Raw genomic sequence first — 24,754 nt, forward strand, 5'->3', positions numbered from 1 at the left:
AGAGGAAGGGAAAAAGCACTGTGGCAGTGGCCTCTGGAACTTGGATATCATAAAACCAAAGTGAAAAAAAAAAAAAAGACTCAACGTTTTCATTTGCAAACTAATGGCATTTTAAAATATGCGTTATCTATAAAACCTATCTTTTCAGAAAGAGAAAGCATTAACAAGAAATAGAACATGATATTAGAGTAATGATAGGTGAATAACCAAGTGTATCTTAAAAAACTCATTAAGTTATTGTCATTTTCTCGCATTTTATTCTTTGAGAACCACTGTATTATGAATTCATTACTGTGGATCTCATTTTTGTCTCTGTCCTAAATTCTTTGATAAGTATGCAAACAAGTTATTTTTCACGTAGCCACTTTCCAAAACTCCTTCATTTAAAAGATTGACCAGCAAATGATTTTATTGCTTCATGAAATACTCTGGGGGAAATGATCACTTTCCGTTTTCAAGGCAATCTTTTCGTTTTTCTTCCTTGGCTTTAAAAATTATGCCTGTTATTTCTCTGCATGTTTTGCAAACCGTTGTTGGCGTTTTTTGCAACCAAAAACCTCTACGCCATCGTAAGTTATATAGAGTCTCCACTATATCCAGGAGGGCCTCCCAGGTGGTTCAGTGGTAAAGAATCCACCAGCCAAATAGGAGACACAGGCTCGATCCCTGGGTGGGGAAGATTCCCTAGAGAAGGAAATGGCAACCCACTCCAGTAGTCTTACCTGGGAAATCCCATGGATAGAGGAGCCTGGCACGCTACATCCATGGGGTTGCAAAGAGTCAGACACAGCTTGGCCACTGAACAACAAATAGTCACATTCAATTTACCACAACTGACTCAATGGACATGAGTCTGAGTGAACTCTGGGAGTTGGTGATGGACAGGGAGGCCTGGCGTGCTGCAATTCATGGGGTCGCAAAGAGTTGGACACGACTGAGCGACTGAACTGAACTGAACTGAACTGAATTCTTTGCACTGCATGTTTATGCAAAGTCTGATGATCATGCTTGAAGACTAATGATCTTTAAAATTGTGTTGATATCTCAAAGCAATAGACTTCCCTGGTGTTTCAGATGGTAAAGCGTCTGCCTACAATGCAGGAGACCTGGGTTCCGTCCCTGGGTGGGGAAGATTCTCTGGAGAAGGAAATGGCAACCTACTCCAGTACTCTTGCCTGGAAAATCCCATGGATGGAAGAGCCTGGTAGGCTACAGTCCGTGGGGTCGCAAAGAGTCAGACATAACTGAGCGACTTCACCTTACCTCTCAAAGAGTTACAGCACATTCATTACACTTGTTTCAAAGCTAGTATACCTGAAGGGAAAAAATACATAAAATTGTATGTCTAAAGAATTCATCCAAAGCCATGATATGAAGATTCCAAATTTATACTGTTTGGGACGTGTATAGATGCAACCTATGAAACATTCAGAAAGCTCCAGATCTGAGAAATCAGAAGTTCTCCAGATGTCATATTCACTAAGGAATAGAAATCTGGACTCAGCCATCTTTATTGGGAACTTTAAGGATCAACATTTCAAAAACAGATGAAGGGCTGTTTATTACTCCTACAGTTCTCTGGAATGTAAACCTTGCTGTGTGTGCTTTGGAAAGTGCTAAGCTCAAGGTTTTAAGAAATGAAATTCTTAAATTCTGGTAAACTCACTGGAGAAAAGTTTAATTTTTTATATATTTCTGAAGTCTTGGTTTTGGTATGATCATATAGATATAGAACATGTTCAGTTGCATATTGGGAATTTCAGCTAATAGGGTGATATTTGCTCTTATTCAGTGTTTCCCAGTTGTGTCTGCACATTGGATTACACTGCATTCAGCCCTGATTCTGACTTAACTGGTCTGGAATATGATCCGGGCTGTGAAATTTGTAGATTATCTCCAGTTGATTTGAATGTGCAGACAAGTTTGGGAACTACCGCTGCAGTTCAAGGGCATTCATTAACTCATGGCCTTGTACTCCTCCCGCCTCTGCCTTGAGCACTTATTTGAATACTCGGTGAGAGAAAGAAATACAGTTGTTACTTGAATATGGGTTGTTTGTTGTTGAAGTTGTTGTTGTTTAGTCACTAAGTTGTGTCTGGCTCTTTGTGACCCCATGGATTATAGCCCACCAGGCTCCTCTGTCCGTGGGATTTCCCAGGCAGGAATACTGGAGTGGGTTGCCATTTTCTTCTCCAGGGGATCTTCCCAACCCCAACACGTCTCCTGCATTGGCGGGTGGATTCTTTACCACTGAGCCGCCTGGGAAGCCCAGCTTGAATTTGGGAGAGCTTCTCGGTTCGCATCTGCTTACTCCTCGGGCCTTATTCTGTGACCATTGGTATATGCGCTGTGTGTGGGAACCAGTGATATTTATTTTTCTGTACTTGTTTGTTAGCATTTATAATGACGTGTTAACTGGCATCGTTCCTCTCAGCTGTCCAGGCGGTCCTAGTTATCCTGACTAAATTCAGCAGGGTCATTTCTGAGTGCTCTTCTCCCTCATAAATACCGGCAAGTCTGTTGGATTCTTCAGTCTTTCTCACAACAGCCTCTTCCCTTTTGTTCTTTCTCTTAGTCATCTGGTTGAGCTGTTACGATTTTGTTCTTGATTCTTTTATTCTTTTTCTAAAAAGTAATTAATTCGTTCATTTTTTATTCTTTATTCTTATAATAGCTTCCAACCAATGTATAATTCTGATCTCTCCCTTATCCAGCCCATTCTATTTTCTAGATTGTTTCTTCTAAGTCTACACTTAAAACTTCCAAGGCTCTCATTTTATGCAGAATCAAGTTCAGACTTTCAAGATTGATGTTTAACGGTTTATACCATCAAAGTTCTACCTATCTAACTGCACTCACTTCACATTACTCCCCTGTTGTTCCAGTTAGTTTCTGTATTCTTCTCAGTTTTTTTCTTGCTCATTCCCCTGGGCTCAGACCAGTCCTTCGGAGAATTACCCTCTCAATTCATGTTTTAAAGCCCAGATTAATTATCATGACTTCTATGAACCCTATATTTTATAACTAAAGCCGACTGAGATTTTCTCCTTCTGAGAAGGCTTATGGAAATGACTCTGCCATTAGTACAGCCCTTATCTTCTGCTGGTCTGGAGTAGGGAGATCTGAGTACCTGCATTATGTCACTCTGTTGCAGGTTTCTGGAGAGCAAAAACTGTGTCCTGAGCATCTTTCGCCCTTCCCAGCAGCCAGCTCAAGGTCTCCCACATACATAAACATAAATACTTGTTAGCTTGTATGAGTGACAACTAAAAGAAATGGTTGTAAATAAATAGGCCGTTTTATAGCACCTTCTACATTAGACTATGTTCTCTTGAATATTTTACCTCCGTGCATTTTTCTGGCAGCCTTTCCAGCTAGTTCTTAGGAAAGTGAGAAGCTCATAACACCGATTTTCCCCTGTGTGATTTTGTAAGACAGAAGCAAAAAAAGAAAGCCTGCTCCTCAGACTGTACAGGAATAAAATCTCTCCTCTCTATCTTAAAATTTGATTGCAAGAGATAAATACCAGCTTTATAGATCTGAGAGGGAATCTCTCTGCAAAGTCAGCAAAAACCATATTGTGAAAATATTTTTCCGAATCTAGAATTGGTAATTTTAAAACAAAACCTCAACAGATTGTGTTTTTCCTCTTGCTTCTTTATTTTTAATGGCTCATGAAACGACTGCAGCCTCTCTGCCTTGGATCTGCCCTTCTCTGACCTGTGCCTCAGCTACCTTGAGTTCAGTGAGTTTGCACCAAGATTTTCCATCGTCTAAAATGGAATCCTGGAAGAATTTATAATTTCAAATGGGCTTTTAAAATTCGTATATTGAAAGCAGTAGGAAGATTTACAGTCGTGAAAGTCCCTCTGTGCTAAATGAAAAGCAACTACAGATTTTTTTAATTGAAGCTGCCCACAAGTATTGTCAAAATGGTTTCTCAGCGAAGTGGAAATAGTATAGTCAAAATAACTTTATGTATACTTAGCAGAACAGCTCAACCATTCAAGCACAGAACATTTGCATGGCTGCTGCTGCTGCTGCCAAGTTGCTTCGGTCATGTCTGACTCTGTGCGACCCCATAGATGGCAGCCCACCAGGCTCCCCTATCCCTGGGATTCTCCAGGCAAGAACACTGGAGTGGGTTGCCATTTCCTTCTCCAATGCATGAAAGTGAAAAATAAAGTTGCTTAGTCGCTCAGTCGTGTCCAACTCTTGGCGACACCATGAACTATAGCCCACCAGGCTCCTCTGTCCATGGGACTGAAAATTCCTGCAGTTTATCCCGTGAAGAGGTACCCCGGACAAGCTTTGTATCTTGTTCTGATCAAATGACGAGGCGGAAGTGACGTTGAACTCCTTCTGAGCAATGCCTCCTGATGCTTGCAGCCTCCACCCTTACTTGCTTGGATTCTCTCAGTATAGGAATAAGCCCAGTCTGCTCTCCTTGGGCTTGAGACGGCACAATGAGATAGAGACCCTAAATGGGTGACCAAGTCCATGTGGAACCAACTGACATGAGAACTGGCCACAGACCAGCAGTGAACCCAGCTGGCACCATGTAGGACAGAAGCAATGCCCAGCTGCCCCCAGTCTCACCTCAGCTGAATCCTGCACAAAAGAATGGTTGTTTCAAGCCACTGAGTTTGGGGGTCGTTGGTTATCCAGCAATAACTCCTGACAGAAGTAGCTTGTGGTGGGAGGGCAGTGGGGTTGTCATAGATCATGGAAATTTCAAGAATAATAAACTGAATAGTGAATAAAATATATAAGTAAATTAGATTGGTTTGTATATGATTTTTTACTTGTACTTTGCTATTAAGAAGAATTAACCATGGTAACATCTTTTCTTAGGAGGTAATAAGGCCCAAGTAACTAGGTTTGAAAAATATAAAGAAGGTCTATAACCTGCATATACTGAGTATGATGTACCGATGTTTACTATTTAGAATACAGCTGTGAACCCAATAAAAGAGAGAGAGAGATTTTAAACAGGGGGACAGTAAAAAATTTTTAAGTCCAAAGATAAAAATTACAAAGGAAATTAAAGCAGACTCAGAAATAAAGCATGGCAGACTAGGAGAAGTGCATAAAAGACCAGGTGCACAGTATGGTGTTGGGGTGCACTGCGTGCTCATGGGGCAGCAGGAGAGCCAGCAGAGTTGGTGAGGAATGTCATGAGGAAGATGAAGGGGAGGGGATGGCTCCAGTGTTTGTAAGGACTTTGGGTTTTATTCTAAAGTGTGAAGGGAAATCTCGTTAGAGCAGGACAGGGATATGATCAGGTTTCTGCTTTAAAAGGATTTCTTTTAAAAGGATTACTCTACTTTGTAGAGAATAAACTAAAGGGAACCGAGATGAGAAGCAGGGAGACCTGTGAGACAGCTATTACAGAAGGCCTGAGCACTAGCCTCATGAAAGCAATGTGACCAAAGGTAATATTTGTTGAGGTCCCAAGAGAATTTAATACCTATCAGGCATTTTAGAAGTGGAAAGAACATAGACACTGGAGAGATATAGGACTTTTTTTTGTATATCCCTGGGTTTTATGTGATGCCAAGCAACTTAGTTGGTATTTCTGAACTTTAGTATCCATACAATTTATTGACTTGTAAAGATTATATGCATAATGCATATTATGTGCCAGGCTGAGAATTTGCACTTATGAGAGTTAGCTACACTTATTAACCAGCTCTCATAAATATGTGATTAACATTTTCTTAGTTTTAAAGTAAAAGATCTAAAACAAAGACCTACTAGCTAAAGTCCAATAATAGATGGCAAAGACAGAACAAATGACTTCAATATGTAGAGACTATAGAACTCTAATTCAATATTAGATATAGATGCTTTGGTCAGGCCAGTTAATAAGGGGCTGCTGAAACACAGAAAGTAAGTGACTATTTTCCCATCATTTTGTCATTCCAAGTATGAGAGTATATTTATCTACTTCTAGTTTACCAAGCAACATAGCTCTTTTCATGTTTTATTGGGTTTAACAGTTTTGTAAAGTATGTTTATCACAGATCAAATATACATATACAATTTGCTTCCAAGCTGTATTTTCTCCTAATTCTTGTTCTATTTTCCACATATTAATTTTGCCTCAAAACCAGTACTATAAAATTTGCAAATGAGAAAAACTAAAATAATATGAGATATATTATCAATTAATTTTTTAAAAAATTTAATGTGAAAGATGTGAAAATTGTGATGGAGAGGGCTTAAAAATATATTTAAATAAATGGAGACAGTGTGAAGAATTATCTGTTATTTCACCAAATTTAGAAATTTGAAATAATTACCCAAGTAACATATCCTCTTTATCTGTCCTAATGTTAGGTTTTCAAATATAATTCCAAAATTCCAATGACAATAATATAATTTTATTTAGAGGTAATTGTCAGTCCCTGTAGCTAGATATGGAGAAGGCAATGGCACCCCACTCCAGTACTCTTGCCTGGAAAATCCCATGGACGGAGGAACCTGGTAGGCTGCAGTCCATGGGGTCGCTAAGAGTCGGACATGACTGAGCGACTTCACCTTCACTTTTCACTTTCATGCATTGGAGAAGGAAATGGCAACCCAGTCCAGTGTTCTTGCCTGGAGAATCCCAGGGACGGGGGAGCCTGGTGGGCTGCCGTCTATGGGGTCGCACAGAGTCGGACACGACTGAAATGACTTAGCAGCAGCAGCTATATAACTGATAGAACTGTATACCAAATTTTCTGTAATAGCCAGCAATATTCTCACAAACATAGTTAGGTTAAATATCCTGGTGCTTCTCTTTACTAGCATAATGTGACATATACTATTAATGATGAAATTACTTTCTTTGTTTGCTATACTTTCTATGCTTTTAGAGAAATATTTTGATAATAAAAATGGCAAGGCAATTACATGAAATTTGGTGAAAAGGTGGATTTTGTTCAGGGGTGGAAACTATTATGTTTGAGGAGAATTCATGCTTCAGTAAGGGTTAGTAGCATAAAATATAAAATGTCTCAAGTTTTGTTTTTAAAGATATGAGAGGTTGCAAAGAAGACATGGAAAATTTTATTCTTTGACATTAAAGATGTAATAATATGAAAAAAAGCTGGATAATTATATTAATACCTGTCACTTGAAATACAAGACTGGATAGTTTGGAGACTGTAACAGTCACCTTAGAAATGAAAAGATTGGTCAGTTCATAGGAGGAAATTACCCAGCCTTTCCACAAATGGTTATGTGAAAACTGTCAACTGAGTTATAATTTTTAGAAATTGCTCTAGAGTAAATTTTTCCATAATTCTTGTAAAAATATAAATAGTAGTTATTTCTCAGTTTTTTTCCTAAGAAATAGGCCAAGACAGGGAACTGTATGGATTTTCAAAAAGCCCTCTTATTTTAGAAAGCTTGGGTGGCAATTTTGATTAATACTAGAGAATGACATGAATTTTCAAAGGTATTAAATTTAGGGGTTTTTTTTGTTTGTTTTTACAAATCCAAAGTTAATAAACGAACTATCTGTATGTGCTATCAACTGGATTTTGTCTTCCCTAAATTCGTAGGTTGAAACCCTCATCCCCACATGGTTATATTGGGTTGGCCAAAAAGTTCATTCAGGTTATCCTGTCACATCATATGGGCAAACCTGAGTCAACTTTATGGCCAACCTAGTGTTTAGCGATAGGGCCATTACAAGGTAAAGATTAAATGAGGTCATTAAGGGTGCAGCCTGAATCCAATGGGATTGATGTACTTATAAGAGGAGAAGTGAAGTGAAGTGAAGTGAAGTGATAGTCCGTCAGTCATGTCCGACTCTCTACGACCCCATGGACTATAGCCCACCAGGCTCCTCTGTCCATGGCATTCTCCAGGCAAGAATACTGAAGTAGGTTGCCATTCCCTTCTCCAGGGGATCTTCCCGACCTGGGGATTGAACCTGGGTCTCCCACATTGCAGACAGATTCTTTACCATCTGAGCCACCAGGGAAGCCCTGATGAGGAGAGGAAGACACTAAAGAACTTTTTCTCAGCTGTTTGACGACATAGCAAGAAGGCCGTCATCTACAAGCCAGGAAGACAGCATTCACAAAAACCACATCAGCCAGAACTTTGATCTTAGGCTTCCCAGAACCCAAAACTGTGAAAAATAAATTTTTGTTGTTTAAGCCAGTCTATGGTCTTTTGTTACAGCAGCTTGAGCAGACTAAGACAGTATGTTTATGGTGCCTTGGTTCCTGCCCTAGCATGAATGCTACATCTAGAATAGAAGTGTTCATAATTTTAAATTATGATGGTTTTTTCTGATTACCAGAACATTCTGAGGTCCCTTACACCATTGTCTTTTGCAATTGATGAGAAAAATATACCAAGAATTATAGAGAAATTCAGTGATACTATCAAATGATCACAAATTTTATGCATCATGATATATTGTGCATTTTAAAAAGGCATTCAAATACAAATTAAAAAATAATGCATCCAAATACAAGACCTGTGATTTTTTTTCAGTTTGCACAGATAATGTAGTGTCCCCAGGGATTCATACACTCCTTGCAACAAGTCTGTTAAGTTGCCTCCAATCTTGGGGCCAGTCTATAACTTACCAACAAAAACGGTTAGGGACCTATTGAAATTGTACTATACTATCCAGTTACTATAACTAGAGACCCGTGCCTTCTCTTCAAACTGCACACTTGTATTTCTTTTGGTGGGTATCACCAAAGTCTTCTGATTCATGCCTAGCAGTGTCTTCCCATTTTTCTTGTGGCTTTAGGATCTTGGGACCTGAAAGGCATTTTAAGAGACATCTAGTTCAATTTCTTACGTAGAATGAAGTCCAGAACTTACAGTGGCTATTTAAGAGACAAAAACTGTACTTCAACCCAAATCTCCATTGAGCAATGTTATTGTGATGCTAATTTTGCGTTTTTTAAATAGAAATCTCCTACATATTTTAAAATTTTTTTCATGCATATGTTTTTTCTGTAGTTTTTCTTTTTTTTTTTTTGAGCCTTCAGAGGTTCTTTGTAAATTGCCAATGCATCTCTTAAGTGGCCACTGTCTGATTTGGTTTCACTTGCTTGTATTTATAAAAGGTAAATTGAGATGTTAATTCACTCAAAACTACCCCAGATTCTCTCTCTGGTGGATTCTTTCTCACCCTTCTAAGACTGGGAGTGCTCTCCCAAGTTTATTCTTCCAAAGGTTAAAGGTTTCTACCAGGAGGAGATAAATGTATACTATTAATATATCCAGATAGAAATTGCTATTTGTTTCATTTAATAAATGAGTCAACACAAACACATACCAACACATTCCAAAATGCCTGGAGAGCTAAGCAGCCACTTAACTGAATTATGGAGCTTTGGTTTTGTTATTATCTTGAAAGATCATAAATGAATATATTATGCTTGCTTGTCCATATACTTTACCTCTCTCTACATAGCATGAGACATGATCTCATCTAAGAGAAACTGTTACTGGGAAAATGAAAATTATTTTATAATGGAAATATTGCTGGGATCCCATTTTATTCTGTCATATAGTAAGCTGACCTCACAATAAATTCACATACACAGCATACACACACACACACACACACCAACTAATCTTACATTCTTGGATCGTCATTTAACTAAACTCTTATGAAGAACTGATAAAGAGTCTAGACAAGATTTCTAGGGAGACAGACCACACTGCAAATAGATCAAGTAGGTAAAAACCCTTAGAGAAATGGTAGAGTAATCTGTGAGAAACTGAAAATGCGTAAAAGATATGCATAATGAGAACTGGCGCAATGATCTGATATAATCAACAGGAGACAGAATTGATTTTAATTCTTCTGACACCATAACATTAAGTTGAATTTTTTCCTGCATAATTGTTCAGAGTGTCTGAAAAAGGGTATTGCTATAGTACTTGCTGATGTATATCGAAGGCTATTTGAAGCTAATATGGAATTGTCCCTATCGTGGTAAAATTGTATGGGGCTAATTTAATAATTCCTTATATTCTGTCCATATGCTCTTCAAATGTGCTTAAATATGTTGGTCTAATTTCATTCTTTGGCAACACAGTGACAGAAAGCTAAATCCTCTCACTGGCTTTTTATTAATAGAGACGCTCATGTGACCTAACTATCTTCCTATACTACCTTCCCTGTAGGTCACCTTCTTGTAATGTAGCTGGGAAAAGTGGAGGTTACCGTGGATTTTTCATCCACCTCTCTTTCCGTGTATCTACTGCTGTCTAATGGTGTCTTCAATTCTCCCGGAAGATCAACTGGGCAGTACCTGCAGGTCCAGGATCCCTGCCATCCCCTCTGTGATTTTACTTCTGGCCAAAGAAGGATTATGAGCCCAGGGAAGTTCACACTTTGAGTCCACTGAAATGAACTGAAGGCGTAATTGACTTCACTGAACTGACAGAATCTATTAGTGACCGAGCGTGTGAGAACCACGGAGCAGATCACCTGCCTTCACGTTCAATGCTGTAGTCCACATCATGTTCCCCTCCCCGCAGCTTTCCCTGCCTTCCATCCTCTGCCCGCGACTTTGTCAGAATGTAGCCGCGCCTCAGCATATTCCCTCTTTTTGAGATCCTTCATAACATTCCTGGAAATAAGCCAGGAGATTATACTAGGATAATAACTAAAAGCAAAGCACAAGCAACTCATTAAAAGTCTCTCATAAGGAATTTGGGAGTATCAGAAAGAGAAAAACAAACATCGTATATTAACACATATATGCAGAATCTAGAAAAATGATACAGATGAACCTGTTTCCAAGGCATGAATAGAAACACAGACCTAGGGAATGCACGTGTGGACAGAGCAGGGAAAGGAAAGGGTGGGACGAATTGGGAGATTGGGGTTGGCATATATACACTGCTGCTGCTGCTGAGTCGCTTCAGTCGTGTCCGACTCTGTGCGACCCCGTAGATGGCAGCCCACTGCGGCTGTGTGTCAAATGCATAGCTAGTGGGAAGCTGTTGTATACTAGCATAGGGAGCTCAACTCTGTCCCCTGTGATGACCCAGAGGGGTGGGCTGGGGAGACGGAGGAGAGAGGTCCAAGAAGGAGGGGATATATGCATGCATGTGGCTGAGTCACTTCATACAGCAGAGACTAACACAACATTGTAAGGCAATTGTATTCCAATTTTTAAAAAAGACAAGTCTCTGGGTAGAATTATAGCCATTGCCAAGATGAAGCTGTACCATTGAAGAATTCTTCAGCATTACCTCCTGTATTTTCTGTCAAAATGTATCTTGCTAAAATATATTGTGTCTTCTACACACGAAACAAATAATTTCTGCATAATGAATGAAGAGAGAAAATTTAGTAATACTTGTATAAAATGCTTAAACATAAATTCATTTTATACAGATTCAAACTCTAAGCAACCTCTCCTTCAAAATTTAGTAGAAATGACTATTTTCATGTTTCTATTAACACTGATTTCATTCTCCTTAAGTAGTGAAAAAAATTTCACTCTATATCAATTAGGTTGTTAAAACCAGTATTTTAAAGAAAAGGTTTAATGAAAATTTATATATTGGCTTTTTCACAGGGCAGTTTAAATTTATTGACCTTGAAGCTCTTCACTGAGTATGACTATCTAATTTATAGTCTTCTTTAAGCAGGGTACTTATTTCAGGGTACTTATTATAGATATTCTACATGATCGGTGTATAACATTGTAGTCTTGTGTCTCTTGATATATTGTGGTAATTTGATTCCAAATAATCAACAATTAATACTTTGAAGCATCTTCAAGGATTTGTTATTATTTTATGTAAAAAAAGAAAGTGGTTACATGTAATGTTTATTTTCAAAATTCAATAATTCAGTAACACAGATTAAGGGGACAAAACACTCTCCAAATCCCATCATCTAGAAAAAAACAATATAACAGCTTCTCTATTTTTGTGACCATGTTTGATGCACTCCTCAGTTGAAATGGTTGTGTAATTAGGTGTTCCATTTTTAAGAAAGGGCTGCCCAGGTGGTATTAGTGGTAAAGAACTCACCTGTCAGTTCAGGAGACATAAGAAATGAGGGTTCGATTCCTGGATCAGGAAGATCCCCTGGAGAAAGGCATGACCACCCACTCCAGTATGCTTGCCTAGAGAATCCTATGGACCGAGGAGCCCAGATGTGAAAATCTTGGTTAATATCCCTCTGTATTTGTGGGTATTACAAATATGTGTGTTGCCTTTATAATTACATTACAACTCAGGCAAAAATTCCTTGAATCCCAACTTCCTTCTCTCACATGGTACAGCCATTGTTTCCACTGAAAATTATGGAGAAGTATCAGCCTAACCAAGGGTTTTTACTCTTTATACATGACTCTATTTGTCTTGCTAGATATGTACAAGATTTCTTATTCTTTTTTTTTTAACCTTCGAGAAATTTCACCAGAGGATTTCTTAATATTCAAAATTCTATTGCAAATTTACTTGGGACATAGTGTATGATTCAGGTCTTTATCTCAGAAAAAAATTATTCTAACATAATTAAAGAGACTTATCTAAGTCAACTAAGTGTGTGGATATATATGTGTGTGTATGTATATCAAGTTATTTTAAAATATATAAAGTTTTTAAAATGTATGTCATTTTAAAATAATTTATCATTCTTATATATATATACTTCATTCTTCTTTTCCATTTCATTTTGTGTCTTTCTCAAGACTTTTCCCTATGTCCTGCCTAGTAATTAATTACATTTATTCTGCTGTTGTTGGGCTTTTCAGATGGCTCAGTGGTAAAGAATCTGCCTGCCAATGCAGAAGATGCTGGAAAAGTGGGTTTGATCCCTGAGTTAGGAAGATCTCCTGGAGCAGGAAATAGAAACCCACTCCAATATTCTTGCCTGGGAAAATCCCATGGACAGAGGACCCTGGTGGGCTACAGTCCATGGAGTTTGCAAAGAGTTGGATACAACTGAGGGATGGCGTGCACACACACACACACACACATTCTGCTCTTGTTTCTACTAATGATTTAATCTCGTAACTTTTTCCTTTGTAATTGTCAGCTCACTCTCTTCTTCCTTTTGTAATTTGCTCATATCCTTTTGGTTTCTTATATCAACATGATTTTTTAAATTGATTATTCATTTCACTATTTGTTACTTATTGTTTTTAAGGAGGTTTATATACACAAGTAATATTTTAAAATGGCTTTACCTTTAAATATACTATATGACCCTTGTGAAATCATTAACATAAGAATATAACATATTTGGTGTATATTAACACCTGGCAGGAACCATTCAAATTATAATATTTCTTTATTTATTATGAAACTATCTTTGAAAGGTGATCAATCCATTAAATGCTAAATAACTTTACCTAAGATCTTTGGCTATGTTTTATGTATCTGTATATTTCAGATGACTAGCACAGTGATGTTCGTACAATATACTCATGATTTTTAAAAATAATTCTCAATGAAATGAATTTAGAATTCAAATGCTGTTACCACAAAAGGCAATATGAGGCATCCATAAAAATTATTTAACATAAAATCAACTTAATACCTATGAAAACAAGAGAAGACCACACATGGGTTAGGAATTGAGTGAACTGATTGTTGCTGAATGGTTAGGCTATAGTCACAAAGACGTTTTCTCTGTATTTTTGGTGTATGTCCTCTGTTTACAGCTGCACATTTCCAGACGTGTCTGAAAAGCATGGACTTATAGGATTTATAGCTACCTACTGTGCCATCCACTTTCAGTAACAGTTGGTTTCCTAAATGAATTGGCAAGTAGTCATATCACAGTGGTGTTTTGTTTTATTTTCTATGATGTTAGAAATAGTTTACTTTTGAGCAGAATAGGAAAATCTTTACGCCTGAAGTGGCTTTTGGCAAAGCTTTAAGTACCATTACTCCTATAAAGGACAAGATGTGGTTTGAATAATTTAGTAGTGCTAAGATGTCATATTTTTGAGACATCTAGTTTATGGCGCTCCTGAATAGCTGAGCCAAACACCTCTCCCAGGAATTTAACAACTTCTGTCTCTAAATTCCTAGGTAAACAATAAATTGTCTTCCTCTTTGAATAGAAGTTTCCATGACAACCTGGCAAGCTTGGGCTATAGAAGGCAAACACCAAGAAGTCAAAAGGCTTTAGCTTTCAGTATTTTCAAAGATGTAATATCATTTTGAGAAGCTCCGATTTAAGTGAAAATGTAAATGTATGTTCACATAGCCATATCAGTAATTATAATTACTTATTACAGACCCCAAAATGTATATTTTTGCAGCAAGTCCATTGTTTAGCATAACGATACTCTTATTCTTTATGTTAACTTCAAGACTATGTCTTGATTCGTTACAAAGACTTAGAGGTTAAAGGAAATACAGAAGTCATTTTAGATATGTTGATTGCAACAATTATACTGAACTCTATACTGAAAATTTGTAATATTAAAGAAAATATCTATTTTGCAATTATATAAGAATTTGGCACTATCATAAAATCTGTTACATAACTCATATAAAGATTATATCTCTGACCTCAATGATGCTGAACTCTGTAAAAATACTAGGAATAGGAAGAAAAATTAATTTTTAAATTTAAACTCATTGAATATTTTCTTCAAAACCACTCTATTATACCATTCATTGAAAAATTAAATGAGTCATTATCATTTGTTATTCAGACTTGATGATTTCTGGCAGGTTAGATAAAAGTTTTCATTCCTGCTATGTGATTTGATGGAATACTAGATACGAGTGGGAGATGTTTGTTATCCAGATCTATAAATGTGTAGATAAGGTTGTCTTATTCAACACTGCTTAAGTCTCTTTTCATGCAAGTTAAGAAAACTTGTTTGTCAGGATTCTTTTGGTTCATAATAACTCAACTCAAGGTGTTTTAACAATACAAGAGATTTAATGATTCATCTAAGTGGTTGAACAAGTCTAGGAGCTGGCACACTTTACTGGTTAGGGATCTGGCTCTTTCTTTGCATTACGTATGGGCTTATGGTTCTGTCTTTATCTGTTTGCTTTGTCTTCAGGCAAGGTTCCCCCTTGGTAGCAAAATGGTGGCAGTGGTTCCAAGTCTCACAGCTACACAACTCAACAATCAGAATCAGGGAAATTATCTCCTCTCTACATAGTTCCCTGGATGTCTCACTAATTGGTCTTCCTTAGGTTATATGCTCATCCTAACAATCAGCCATTGTTGCCAGAAGTATGACACTTGTAGAAGGACTGTGCCCAAAGTCAAGAAAGGTTCTCACCACTGAAAGCTTTCCCAGACAATGGAAGGAGTTGAAGCACAACCACAAAGCTTGTTACTCTCCTAGAACCTGGGCCGTCCGTGTCATCACCTTCTGGAAGGGAGGGCCAGAAAATCATTGAGATGGAAGCTCCTTTGAGTTGCAGACTCTTATTCCTACTTCTTTCTTTGTATTTCCTTTTTTCTTCTTCTCTGCTGCACTTTATCTTTAATCATGGGTATACATGTAATTTGTATATGATAGAGTTTAATTGGAGATTTTCCTAGGATTTATTTTTTTAATTTACTGTTAACATTTAAACACATTTCTCAAGATTTACACTTGGGGTCATATTTTTTCTTTTAGTCATGAAGCAAAATCTATTTAGGATTTTGCTTACCATATTCCTTTCCTTTATGTAGGGGTTAAGGTTAGGGTAAGTACCATATATGGTACTTAAGAAAAGGTACATGGGATTCTTATTTAGACTGGATCTCAAGGATAATTATATTTTATATAATTAGCACTTAAATAATAAATGCATTAGATAAAATTTATCCCAAATTTTATTATTCTAATCATAGACCCTCTGTTCACTAACCATAAATCTTACATATACCTGAGTGTTTTCAAATATGTTCTGTTTGCTAATGCTAAGTCACTTCAGTCGTGTCCAACTCTGTGCGACCCCATAGATGGCAGCCCACCAGGCTCCCCCGTCCCTGGGATTCTCCAGGCAAGAACACTGGAGTGGGTTCTGTTTAGAGACTCCTCAAATAGATAAGCCAAATTACATTTCATGAGAAAATAAACCACAGAAAACCTAATTGTGTTTCAAATTAGTCAAGAATAATATGATTTTACTGAATGTTCCTCAGCAAAAATGCTTTTTAAAACATGTAAATATTCAGTGAGTGAGAAACAAGAAAAATAAAGGTTTTGTGACAGGTACCATACTGATATCAATAGTGATAACTCAAGTACAAATGGCATTCAGCAACCCGCATTATAGGGAAGAGACGTATTATCTCAATTTCTCAGTCAGTTCAGTTCCGTTCAGTTGCACAGTGCTGTCCAACTCTTTGTGACTATGAACTATAGAACTCCAGGCCTCGCTGTCCATCACCAACTCCCAAAGCTTGCTCAAACTCATGTCCATCAAGTTGGTGATGCCATCCAACCATCTTATCCTCTGTCTTCCCCTTCTCCTGCCTTCAGTCTTTCTCAGCATCAGGGTCTTTTCAAATGTGTCAGTTCTTCACATCAGGTGGCCAAAGTATTGGAGTTTCAGTTTTAGCATCAGTCCTTCCAATGAATATCTAGGACTGATCTCCTTTAGGATGGACTGGTTGGATCTCCTTGCAGTCCAAGGGACTCTCAAGAGTCTTCTCCAACACCACAGTTCAAAAGCATCAATTCTTCATTGCTCAGGTTTCTTTATGGTCCAACTCTCACATCCATACATGACTACTGGAAAAACCATAGCTTTGACTAGACAGACCTTTGTTGGCAAAGTAATATCTCTGCTTTTTAATAAGCTTATCTAGACTTTTTAATATGCTGTCTAGAAAACTCAATTTCTATGACCATTCAATGAAAGCAGGGGCAAATCCTAGTTTAAAAGGAGAAGTTTGAATTTGTTGTCACTCAATAGTAATTATAGTTCACATTATTAGAAAAGACTAGTTCCAGAAAAACATCTATTTTGCTTTATTGACTATGCCAAAGCCTTTGACTGTGTGGATCACCACAAACTGTGGAAAATTCTTAAAGAGATGGGAATACCAGACCACCTGACCTGCCTCCCGAGAAATCTGTATGCAGGTCAGGAAGCAACAGTTAAAACTGGACGTGGAACAACAGACTGGTTCCAAATCAGGAGAGGAATACATCAAGGCTGTATATTGTCACTCTGTTTATATGCAGAGAACATCAAGCAAAATGCCGGGCCAAGTGAAGCCCAAGCTGGAATCAAGATTGATGGGAGAAATATCAATAACCTCAGATATGCAAATAACACCACTCTTATGATAGAAAGCAAAGAACTAAAGAGCCTCTTGATTTAAGTGAAAGAGGAGAGCAAAAAAGTTGGCATAAAGCTCAACATTAAGAAAACTAAGATCATGGCATCTAGTCCCATCACTTCATGGCAAATAGATGGGGAAATAATGGAAACAGTGACAGACTTTATTTTTTTGGACTCCAAAGTCACTGCAGATGGTGGCTGCAGCCATGAAATTAAAAGATGCTTCTCCTTGGAAGAAAAGCTGTGATCAACGTAGACAGCATATTAAAAAGCAGAGACATTATTTTACCAACAAAGGTCTGTCTAGTCAAAGCTATGGCTTTTCCAGTAGTCATGTATGGATGTGAGAGTTGGGAGTATAAAGAAAGCTGAGCGCAGAAGATTTGATGCTTTTGAACTCTGGTGCTGGAGAAGACTCTTGAGAGTCCCTTGGACTGCAAGGAGATCCAACCAGTTCATCCTAAAGGAAATCAGTCCTGAATATTCTTTGGAAGGACTGAGACTGAAGCTGAAACTCCAATACTATGGCCACCCGATGCGAAGAACTGACTCACTGGAAAAAGACCATGATGCTGGGAAAAATTGAAAGTGGGAGGAGAAGGAGACAATGGAGGGTGAAATGATTGGATGGCATCAGCGACACGATGGACATGAATTTGAGGCTCCGGGAGTTGGTGATGGACAGGGAAGCCTGGGGTGCTGCAGTCCATGGGGTCGCAAAGAATGTGTGTGTGTGTGACTAGACTGTACTGAATTCCAAAAGTGACATTTTTTGTTTAGGCAGCAGCAAATAGAAACCTAACATACTGGTTTAGGAAAGACCCTTGTACACAGATTGCTCACTAGCCTTTATGTTTTGGTTTTATGTAACAGTTTATTCTAAAGAGGCTTATTACTTTTATATTTTAAAAATCTAATTCACTTTCATTGAAAGTGAAAGTGAAGTCACTCAGTCATGTCTGACTCTTTGCGACCCCATGGACTGTAGCCTACCAGGCTTCTCCATCCATGGGATCCTCCAGGCAAGAGTGCTGGAGTGGGTTGACATCCCTTCTCCAGGGTATCTTCCCGACCCAGGGATCAAACCCGGGTCTCTTGCATTGCAGGCAAATGCTTTACCCTTTGATCCAACAGGGAAGCCCCACTTTCCTTAGAGATTATTTAATTCATTTGGCTATTTTGAAGAATACTAACACTTCTAATTCCAATAGAATCATTTTTGTTTGTTTTTTTATGAATTTTAGGAACACCTCTGTTCTTCTTCTTTTTTTTTTTCTTTTGGGGGCTGACTTTTTTCTTCTTTATAATGAACTGTATATGAAGTATTCCAGGCGGAGTGTGTGTGCTCAGTTGTGTCCCACTCTTTGCAACCCCATGAACTGTAGCCCGCCAGGCTCCTTTGTCCATGGGATTTCTCAGGCAAGAATACTAGAGTGGGTTGCTATTTTCTCCTCCAGGGCAATCTCCCCGACCCATGGGTTGAGCCCGTGTCACTTGAGTCTCCTGCATTAGCAGGCAGGTTTTTTACCCCTACCTCCACCCGGGAAGCCCAAAACTCGATATATAACTCTTTAAATTATGTAATTTTGATGTATAATGATTTAAATGTTTCTCTTTTTATTTTTTTTTAATGTTTCTCTTTTTAAAAGGGAATCGGAAGAAAGAAAATTATTTTTTGATCCTAGGACAATAAAAGTATTAAAAATTTAACTGATGTGAAAAAAAAAAACATTGAATGTAGCACTAAATTCACCTGAAAAAGAAAAAAATTGTTACAAGTGGATTCATCTTAGAAGTATTATTTAAAATAGCAGTCAGAATCAACACAAAGCTTATAACAAGAACCAAATATGATTACCTCTATCTTTGCTTGCCACAATTCTGACATACTCTCAATTTTAGGGTAAAATGATGTTTAAACAACTCTAGGGAAAGAGCAAAATAAACTTATGAAATGGAGAAATTTCAAGCTGCCAAGGTCATAAGTAAACTATACTTTTTTTATTCTAAATTAGAAAGTAAAATGGTTTAGGCAAATTTAGCTAGTACTGAGTAGGTTCTGAAAAGAAAATAAATGTTTCTCTTTTTTTCCTACCTTTATTGAGATGTAATTGACATGTAACATGGTGTAAGTTTAAGGAGCATAACATGCTGATTTGATACACTTACATAGAGCATTAGCTAACATCTCCAACATGTCATACTATTACCATTACTTTTTTAGTGGTGATAACTTCTAAGATACACAGTCTTAGCAACTTTCAAGTTACTATATTGTTATTCAGTCAGTTAGCTATGTCGAACTCTTTGCAACCACATGGACTGCAGCACGCCAGGATTCCCTGTCCTTCACCATCTCCTGGAGCTTGCTTAATCTTATGTCCATTGAGTCAGTGTTGCCATCCCACCTTCTCATCCTCTGTCGTCGTCTTCTCCTCCTGACTTCAATCTTTCCCAGTGTCAGGGTCTTTTCTGATGAGCCAGCTTTTCACATCAAGTGGCCAAAGTACTAGAGCTTCAGCATCAGTCCTTCAAATAAATATTCAGGATTGATTTCCTTTAGGATTGACTGGTTTGATCTCCTTGCAGTTCATGGGACTCTCTAGAGTCTTCTCCAACACTACAGTTCAAAAGCATCAGTCCTTAGGTGCTCAGACTTCTGTATGGTCCAACTCTAACATCCATACATGACTACTGGAAAAGTTACTATATAGTTACTCTCAGTTCAGTTCAGTTCAGTCACTCAGTTGTGTCTGACTCCTTGCGACCCCATGGACTGCAGGATGCCAGGCCTCCCTGTCCATCACCAATTCCCGGAGTTTACTCAAACTTATGTCCATTGAATCAGTGATGCCATCCAACCATCTCGTCATCTGTTGTCCCCTTCTCCTCCCGCCTTCAATCTTTCTCAGCATCAGGGTCTTTTCGAGTGAGTCAATTATTCACATAAGGTGGCCAAAGTATTGGAATTTCCACTTCAGTCTCAGTCCTTCCAATGAATATTCAGGACTGATTTTCTTTAGGATGGACTAGTTGGATCTCCTTGCAGTCCGAGGGACTCAAGAGTCTTCTCCAACACCACAGTTCAAAAGCATCAATTCTTTTGTGCTCAGCTTTCTTTATAGTCCAACTCTCACATCCATACATGACTACTGGAAAAACCATAGCCTTGACTAGATGGACATTTGTTGGTTAAGCGATGTGTCTGCTTTTTAATATGCTGTCCAGGTTGGCCACAGCTTTTCTTCTAAGGAGTAAGCGTCTTTTAATTTCATGGCTGCAGTCACCATCTGCAGTGATTTTGGAGCCCCCCAAAAATAAACTATGCCACTGTTTCCACCGTTTCCCTATCTATCTGCCATGAAGTGATGGGACTGGATGCCACAATCTTAATTTGCTGAATGTTGAGCTTTAAGACAACTTTTTCACTCTCCTCTTTCACTTTCATCAAGAGGCTCTTTAGTTCTTTTTTCTGCCAGAAGGGTGGTGTCATCTGCATATCTGAGGTTATTGATATTTCTCCCGACAATCTTGATTCCAGCTTGGGCTTCCTCCAGCCCAGGGTTTCTCATGATGTACTCTGCATATAAGTTGAACAAACAGGGTGACAATATACAGCCTTGACGTACTCCTTTCCCGATTTGGAACCAGTCTGTTGTTCCATGTCCAGTTCTAACTGTTGCTTCTTGACCTGCATATAGTTACTCTATAGTACAGTATTTTTAGTTATAATCACCCATGCTGTGCATTAGATCCCCAGAACAAATCATGTTATTACTGGAAGTCTGTACCCTTTGACCAACATCTCCCCATTTTACCCCCTTCCAGGCCCTCATCACCACTATTCTCATGTGTTTCCATGAGTTTGGCTTTTTTAGATTCCACATATAAGAGATACCACAAGGTCTTTGGTATTTATCTTTCTCTTGCTGACATTTCACTTGGTACAATACCCTCAAAGTCTGTCTGTATTTTCTGTGTTCTTGATGTGCCTTATTTTCTATCATTACAGGAGGACACAGATCATAATTACTATATATCTCGGATATATGGTCCATCTGATTCTGCCAGCCGGGATTTGTGGGTGAACATAGACCAAATGGAAAAGGACAAAGTGAAGATTCATGGAATACTGTCCAATACTCATCGCCAGGCTGCAGTAAGTGCTTTGACATTTCGAATTTCTTTTTTTTTCCTGCTGTGAAAAAATTTTTGCTTTACCTGACATACTGACATTGTTTGTTGTGATCACTTTTCAAATATATTTAGTTCTGCATTTGCAGTTTAGATTACAGATAAGATGTTGTGGAATATGATAAAGAATTGTTTTGAGAAGCCAGTATTTTTTTAACCATTAGTTAATTAATTTAATTGTCCACTGATTTATCCAGTAAGTAGCGTGAGTTGCACATTCCATTCAGAGTTGAGGTTTATCTTGATACTTTTCAGTTTTCTTGTAATCCATGCATTTAGACAACATTTTTAATACAGTTAATTCACAATCTTCCATTTTATATGAGTTTATTACTCTTGGTCTAAAGATGATTTAACTAGACACATTCATAATTCAAATAACACATGTAGACTAAATTCCATGTGGTAAGCAGAGAAGTTTAATATAAAAGAAAATAATTAATTAAATCCAGAAGGCTCCAAACGTAATTCAAGCCCAAGCTTAAATCACTTTCCAGTGGTGGTTCCTTAAAAGGTAATTTAAATCTTCTGAGGCACAGTTTCTGCATCTATACAGTGGGGAGGACAGGAGATATTGAAGCAGGTCTCCCTTAGCTTACATGGTCACTGATACCATATTCTTCGTGTCAGGTTGAATGCTTACATGGATTAGCTTTTTTTTAAAGTTTTATTTATTTGTGGCTCTGCTGGGTTTTTGTTTCTGTGCAAGGGCTTTTCTCTAGTTGTAGAGAGCTGGGGAGACTCCCTAGACGTGGTGTGAAGCCTTCTCATTTCAGTGGCTTCTCTTGTTGCAGAGCACAGGCTCTTGAGTGGGGGCTCAGTAATTGTGGCCCACGGGTTTTGATGCCTTGTGGCATGGGGTATCTTCCTGGACCAGGGGTCAAACTCATGTCCCTGTCTTGGCAGGCAGATTCTTAACCACTGAACCACCGAGGAAGCCCAACTTTTTCAGTTGTCACAACAGTTCTATAATTTAAATATCACTTACCATCTAGGTGTTGCAGATAGAAGAACTTAACCTTGGAATAACCAGCCTCTCTAAGGTTCTCATGCTAGTAAGTGGTGTGACTCAGGTGCGAACCTAGGCAGTCAGTCCCTCGTTCAAAATGTATGTGTAAACGTTACCACTCTCGGTTCTCAGAATATTCTTTGATAATCATTTTGTCAAAGATGATTCCTGATTTAACATTTCAAACGTTATTTAGTTTCATTGCCGCTGATTACAGTGGTGATCTTACTATCGTGAAGCAATGTCCTGTTCAGTTTAGAAAGATGTGCAGTGAAAACAAAATAACTTTACCTTTTCAAGTGCAATTGCCAGATATTATTGACACAAAGATAGAACTAATAGAGTAATGGCTGATCTGATTTAAAGAGGCATTGATGAGGTAAATATAAGATATCAAAAATGTTGACCATCAGCCTTCATTGTGTATATGTAGATGTTCCTATATCAGGAAATCACCTTCTAACAGTGAAAATGGAAATTAATTGTATCATGATGCTTCATTGAAGTTCAGAAGCAGATGAAGTAGCCACCACCCCTTGCTGAATTACATCATTCCTTTTCCTTTGCATATTCAAGCAGTCTCAGAGAAGATGACAGATTCGGAAATGATTCATGGTCTGGCTTAGAACAGATCTTCAAAAGAAGAGAAAATGAGAAATATTGGATTAATACCATGATTTTCAGGAATGTATTGCATTTGACAATCTTCCCATTATATCACAGTCCCTAATAATATAATATATACTTTATAAGAGTTTGAACATTGGCATGTCCACATGGAGATTCCAGAATATGACCTAGGTCTTTGTCTGTAAGCAAAGGAAAAAGTTCATCAGTTATAATGTTAGCTGATTTCTTCTTAGACTTTCTCAAATGTTCTCCCACAGGGGCGGTAGTTCGTGTGTCCTGTCTTTCCTTAAAGAAGATTTTTTTTTTCTCTTTGGAATAGAGTTTTGTTGCCTCGTAACAACTTTCTGATAGTTTCAAGAAAAAATATGATGATATAAAGATCTATTTTTTTCTTACTGTGATTGTGACCTTGTTGGTTTGAACACCAAAGATTGGCTAAAACACAGATGGAAAGACTCGAGCTTGAGCTTGAAACTTATCTGGTGCTCCATGCATTGATTTTTAAATATATATCATTGATAGAAACCTTTATTTTAGTTACTGTGCCATTGGTTTTCCGTGAGAATCTAAACCATTGTCAAGAATTTCTTCCAGCTAGAAATTAGTCCTGAATCCACTATCCCTATCACCACCAACAGAACACACACACACACACACACACACACACACACACACACACGCATTCACATCCAAGTACATATTAATAAGTTCAGTTTATAACAATCAAGTTGATAATATCATGTAGTTACTTTTTTTTCCGGAAAAATTTGCCATTTAGACTTTTTCATTCAAATAGTTTTATATCTTGGAACTTACAAATTTTCTTACTAGAATATTTTATAAAAGTTTCCTACATTCTTTCTTTCAGAAATATGATGTTATATATTTGTTTTAAAAATTGTAGAAAGTGATCCATGTTTCACTATTTCTTCCACTGGTCTGCTCATCTTTCCAATCCTGCCTTGTTCTCTTCACTCCCTCTCTATTATGCCAGCCTTGGAGTAGAACCAGGTTTTAGAGGTGATGACAGAATTGCAGTGTTAAGGTAGTGTTATGGCCAGGGACTCAACGATGCCCACATACAGCCTCTTCCCCCACCCCTCTCCATACACACAACACAGACACTCAGCCACAGCTACTCTCCCCTCTGTGATATTATTGAGAGGCTTAACCCCAAGGGAAAACAGCAAATGGGAAACAGTGATCCACTTCATAGATTAGGTTCCTGATATAATCATCAAAATCCTTGATGCAGAGCTTTCTGGTGGACTTTCCAAGTGGTGCTAGTGGTAAAGAACCTGCTTGCCAATGCAGGAGAAGTAAGAGAAGCAGGTTCGGTCCTGGGGTTGGGAAGATTCCCCTGGAGAAGGGAATGGCAACCCACTCTTGTATTCTTGCCTGGAGGATCCCATGGACAGCGGAGCCTGGCAGGCTACAGTCCAGGGGATCACAAAGATGGGCACAACTGAAGCGACAGCACGCAGGCCCCCTCTGGTAGTTTGGCTGGATACAGGACTTAAGTTTAACCTCTAAGGGAAGAGGGGAGTTTCTTAAGTCTTAACACCAAATGATGAAATTTGCATACCCAGGGCATCCTTTCTGTCAGCCAGTTAGACAAAAGAAGAGAACAGAAAGATCTAGCCTAGGGGAGACTCAAGGGCAGCT

At 38.1% G+C, this 24,754-nt stretch overlaps 1 protein-coding gene across 2 annotated transcripts in view; it reads left to right on the top strand.

Moving 5' to 3' along the window:
- The window catches only part of PLXDC2 (plexin domain containing 2), a 426,407-nt gene that overhangs the window by 198,916 nt on the left and 202,737 nt on the right, over positions 1-24,754 (top strand). For both annotated transcript variants that reach the window (XM_061435962.1, XM_061435963.1), the window contains one exon: positions 21,269-21,415. In XM_061435962.1, the coding sequence (XP_061291946.1) occupies positions 21,269-21,415 (147 nt within the window). The remainder of the gene's footprint in view (positions 1-21,268; positions 21,416-24,754) is intronic.

The sequence above is a fragment of the Bos javanicus genome, chromosome 13, assembly GCF_032452875.1.
Source record: "Bos javanicus breed banteng chromosome 13, ARS-OSU_banteng_1.0, whole genome shotgun sequence".
NCBI classification, from domain to species: domain Eukaryota; kingdom Metazoa; phylum Chordata; class Mammalia; order Artiodactyla; family Bovidae; genus Bos; species Bos javanicus.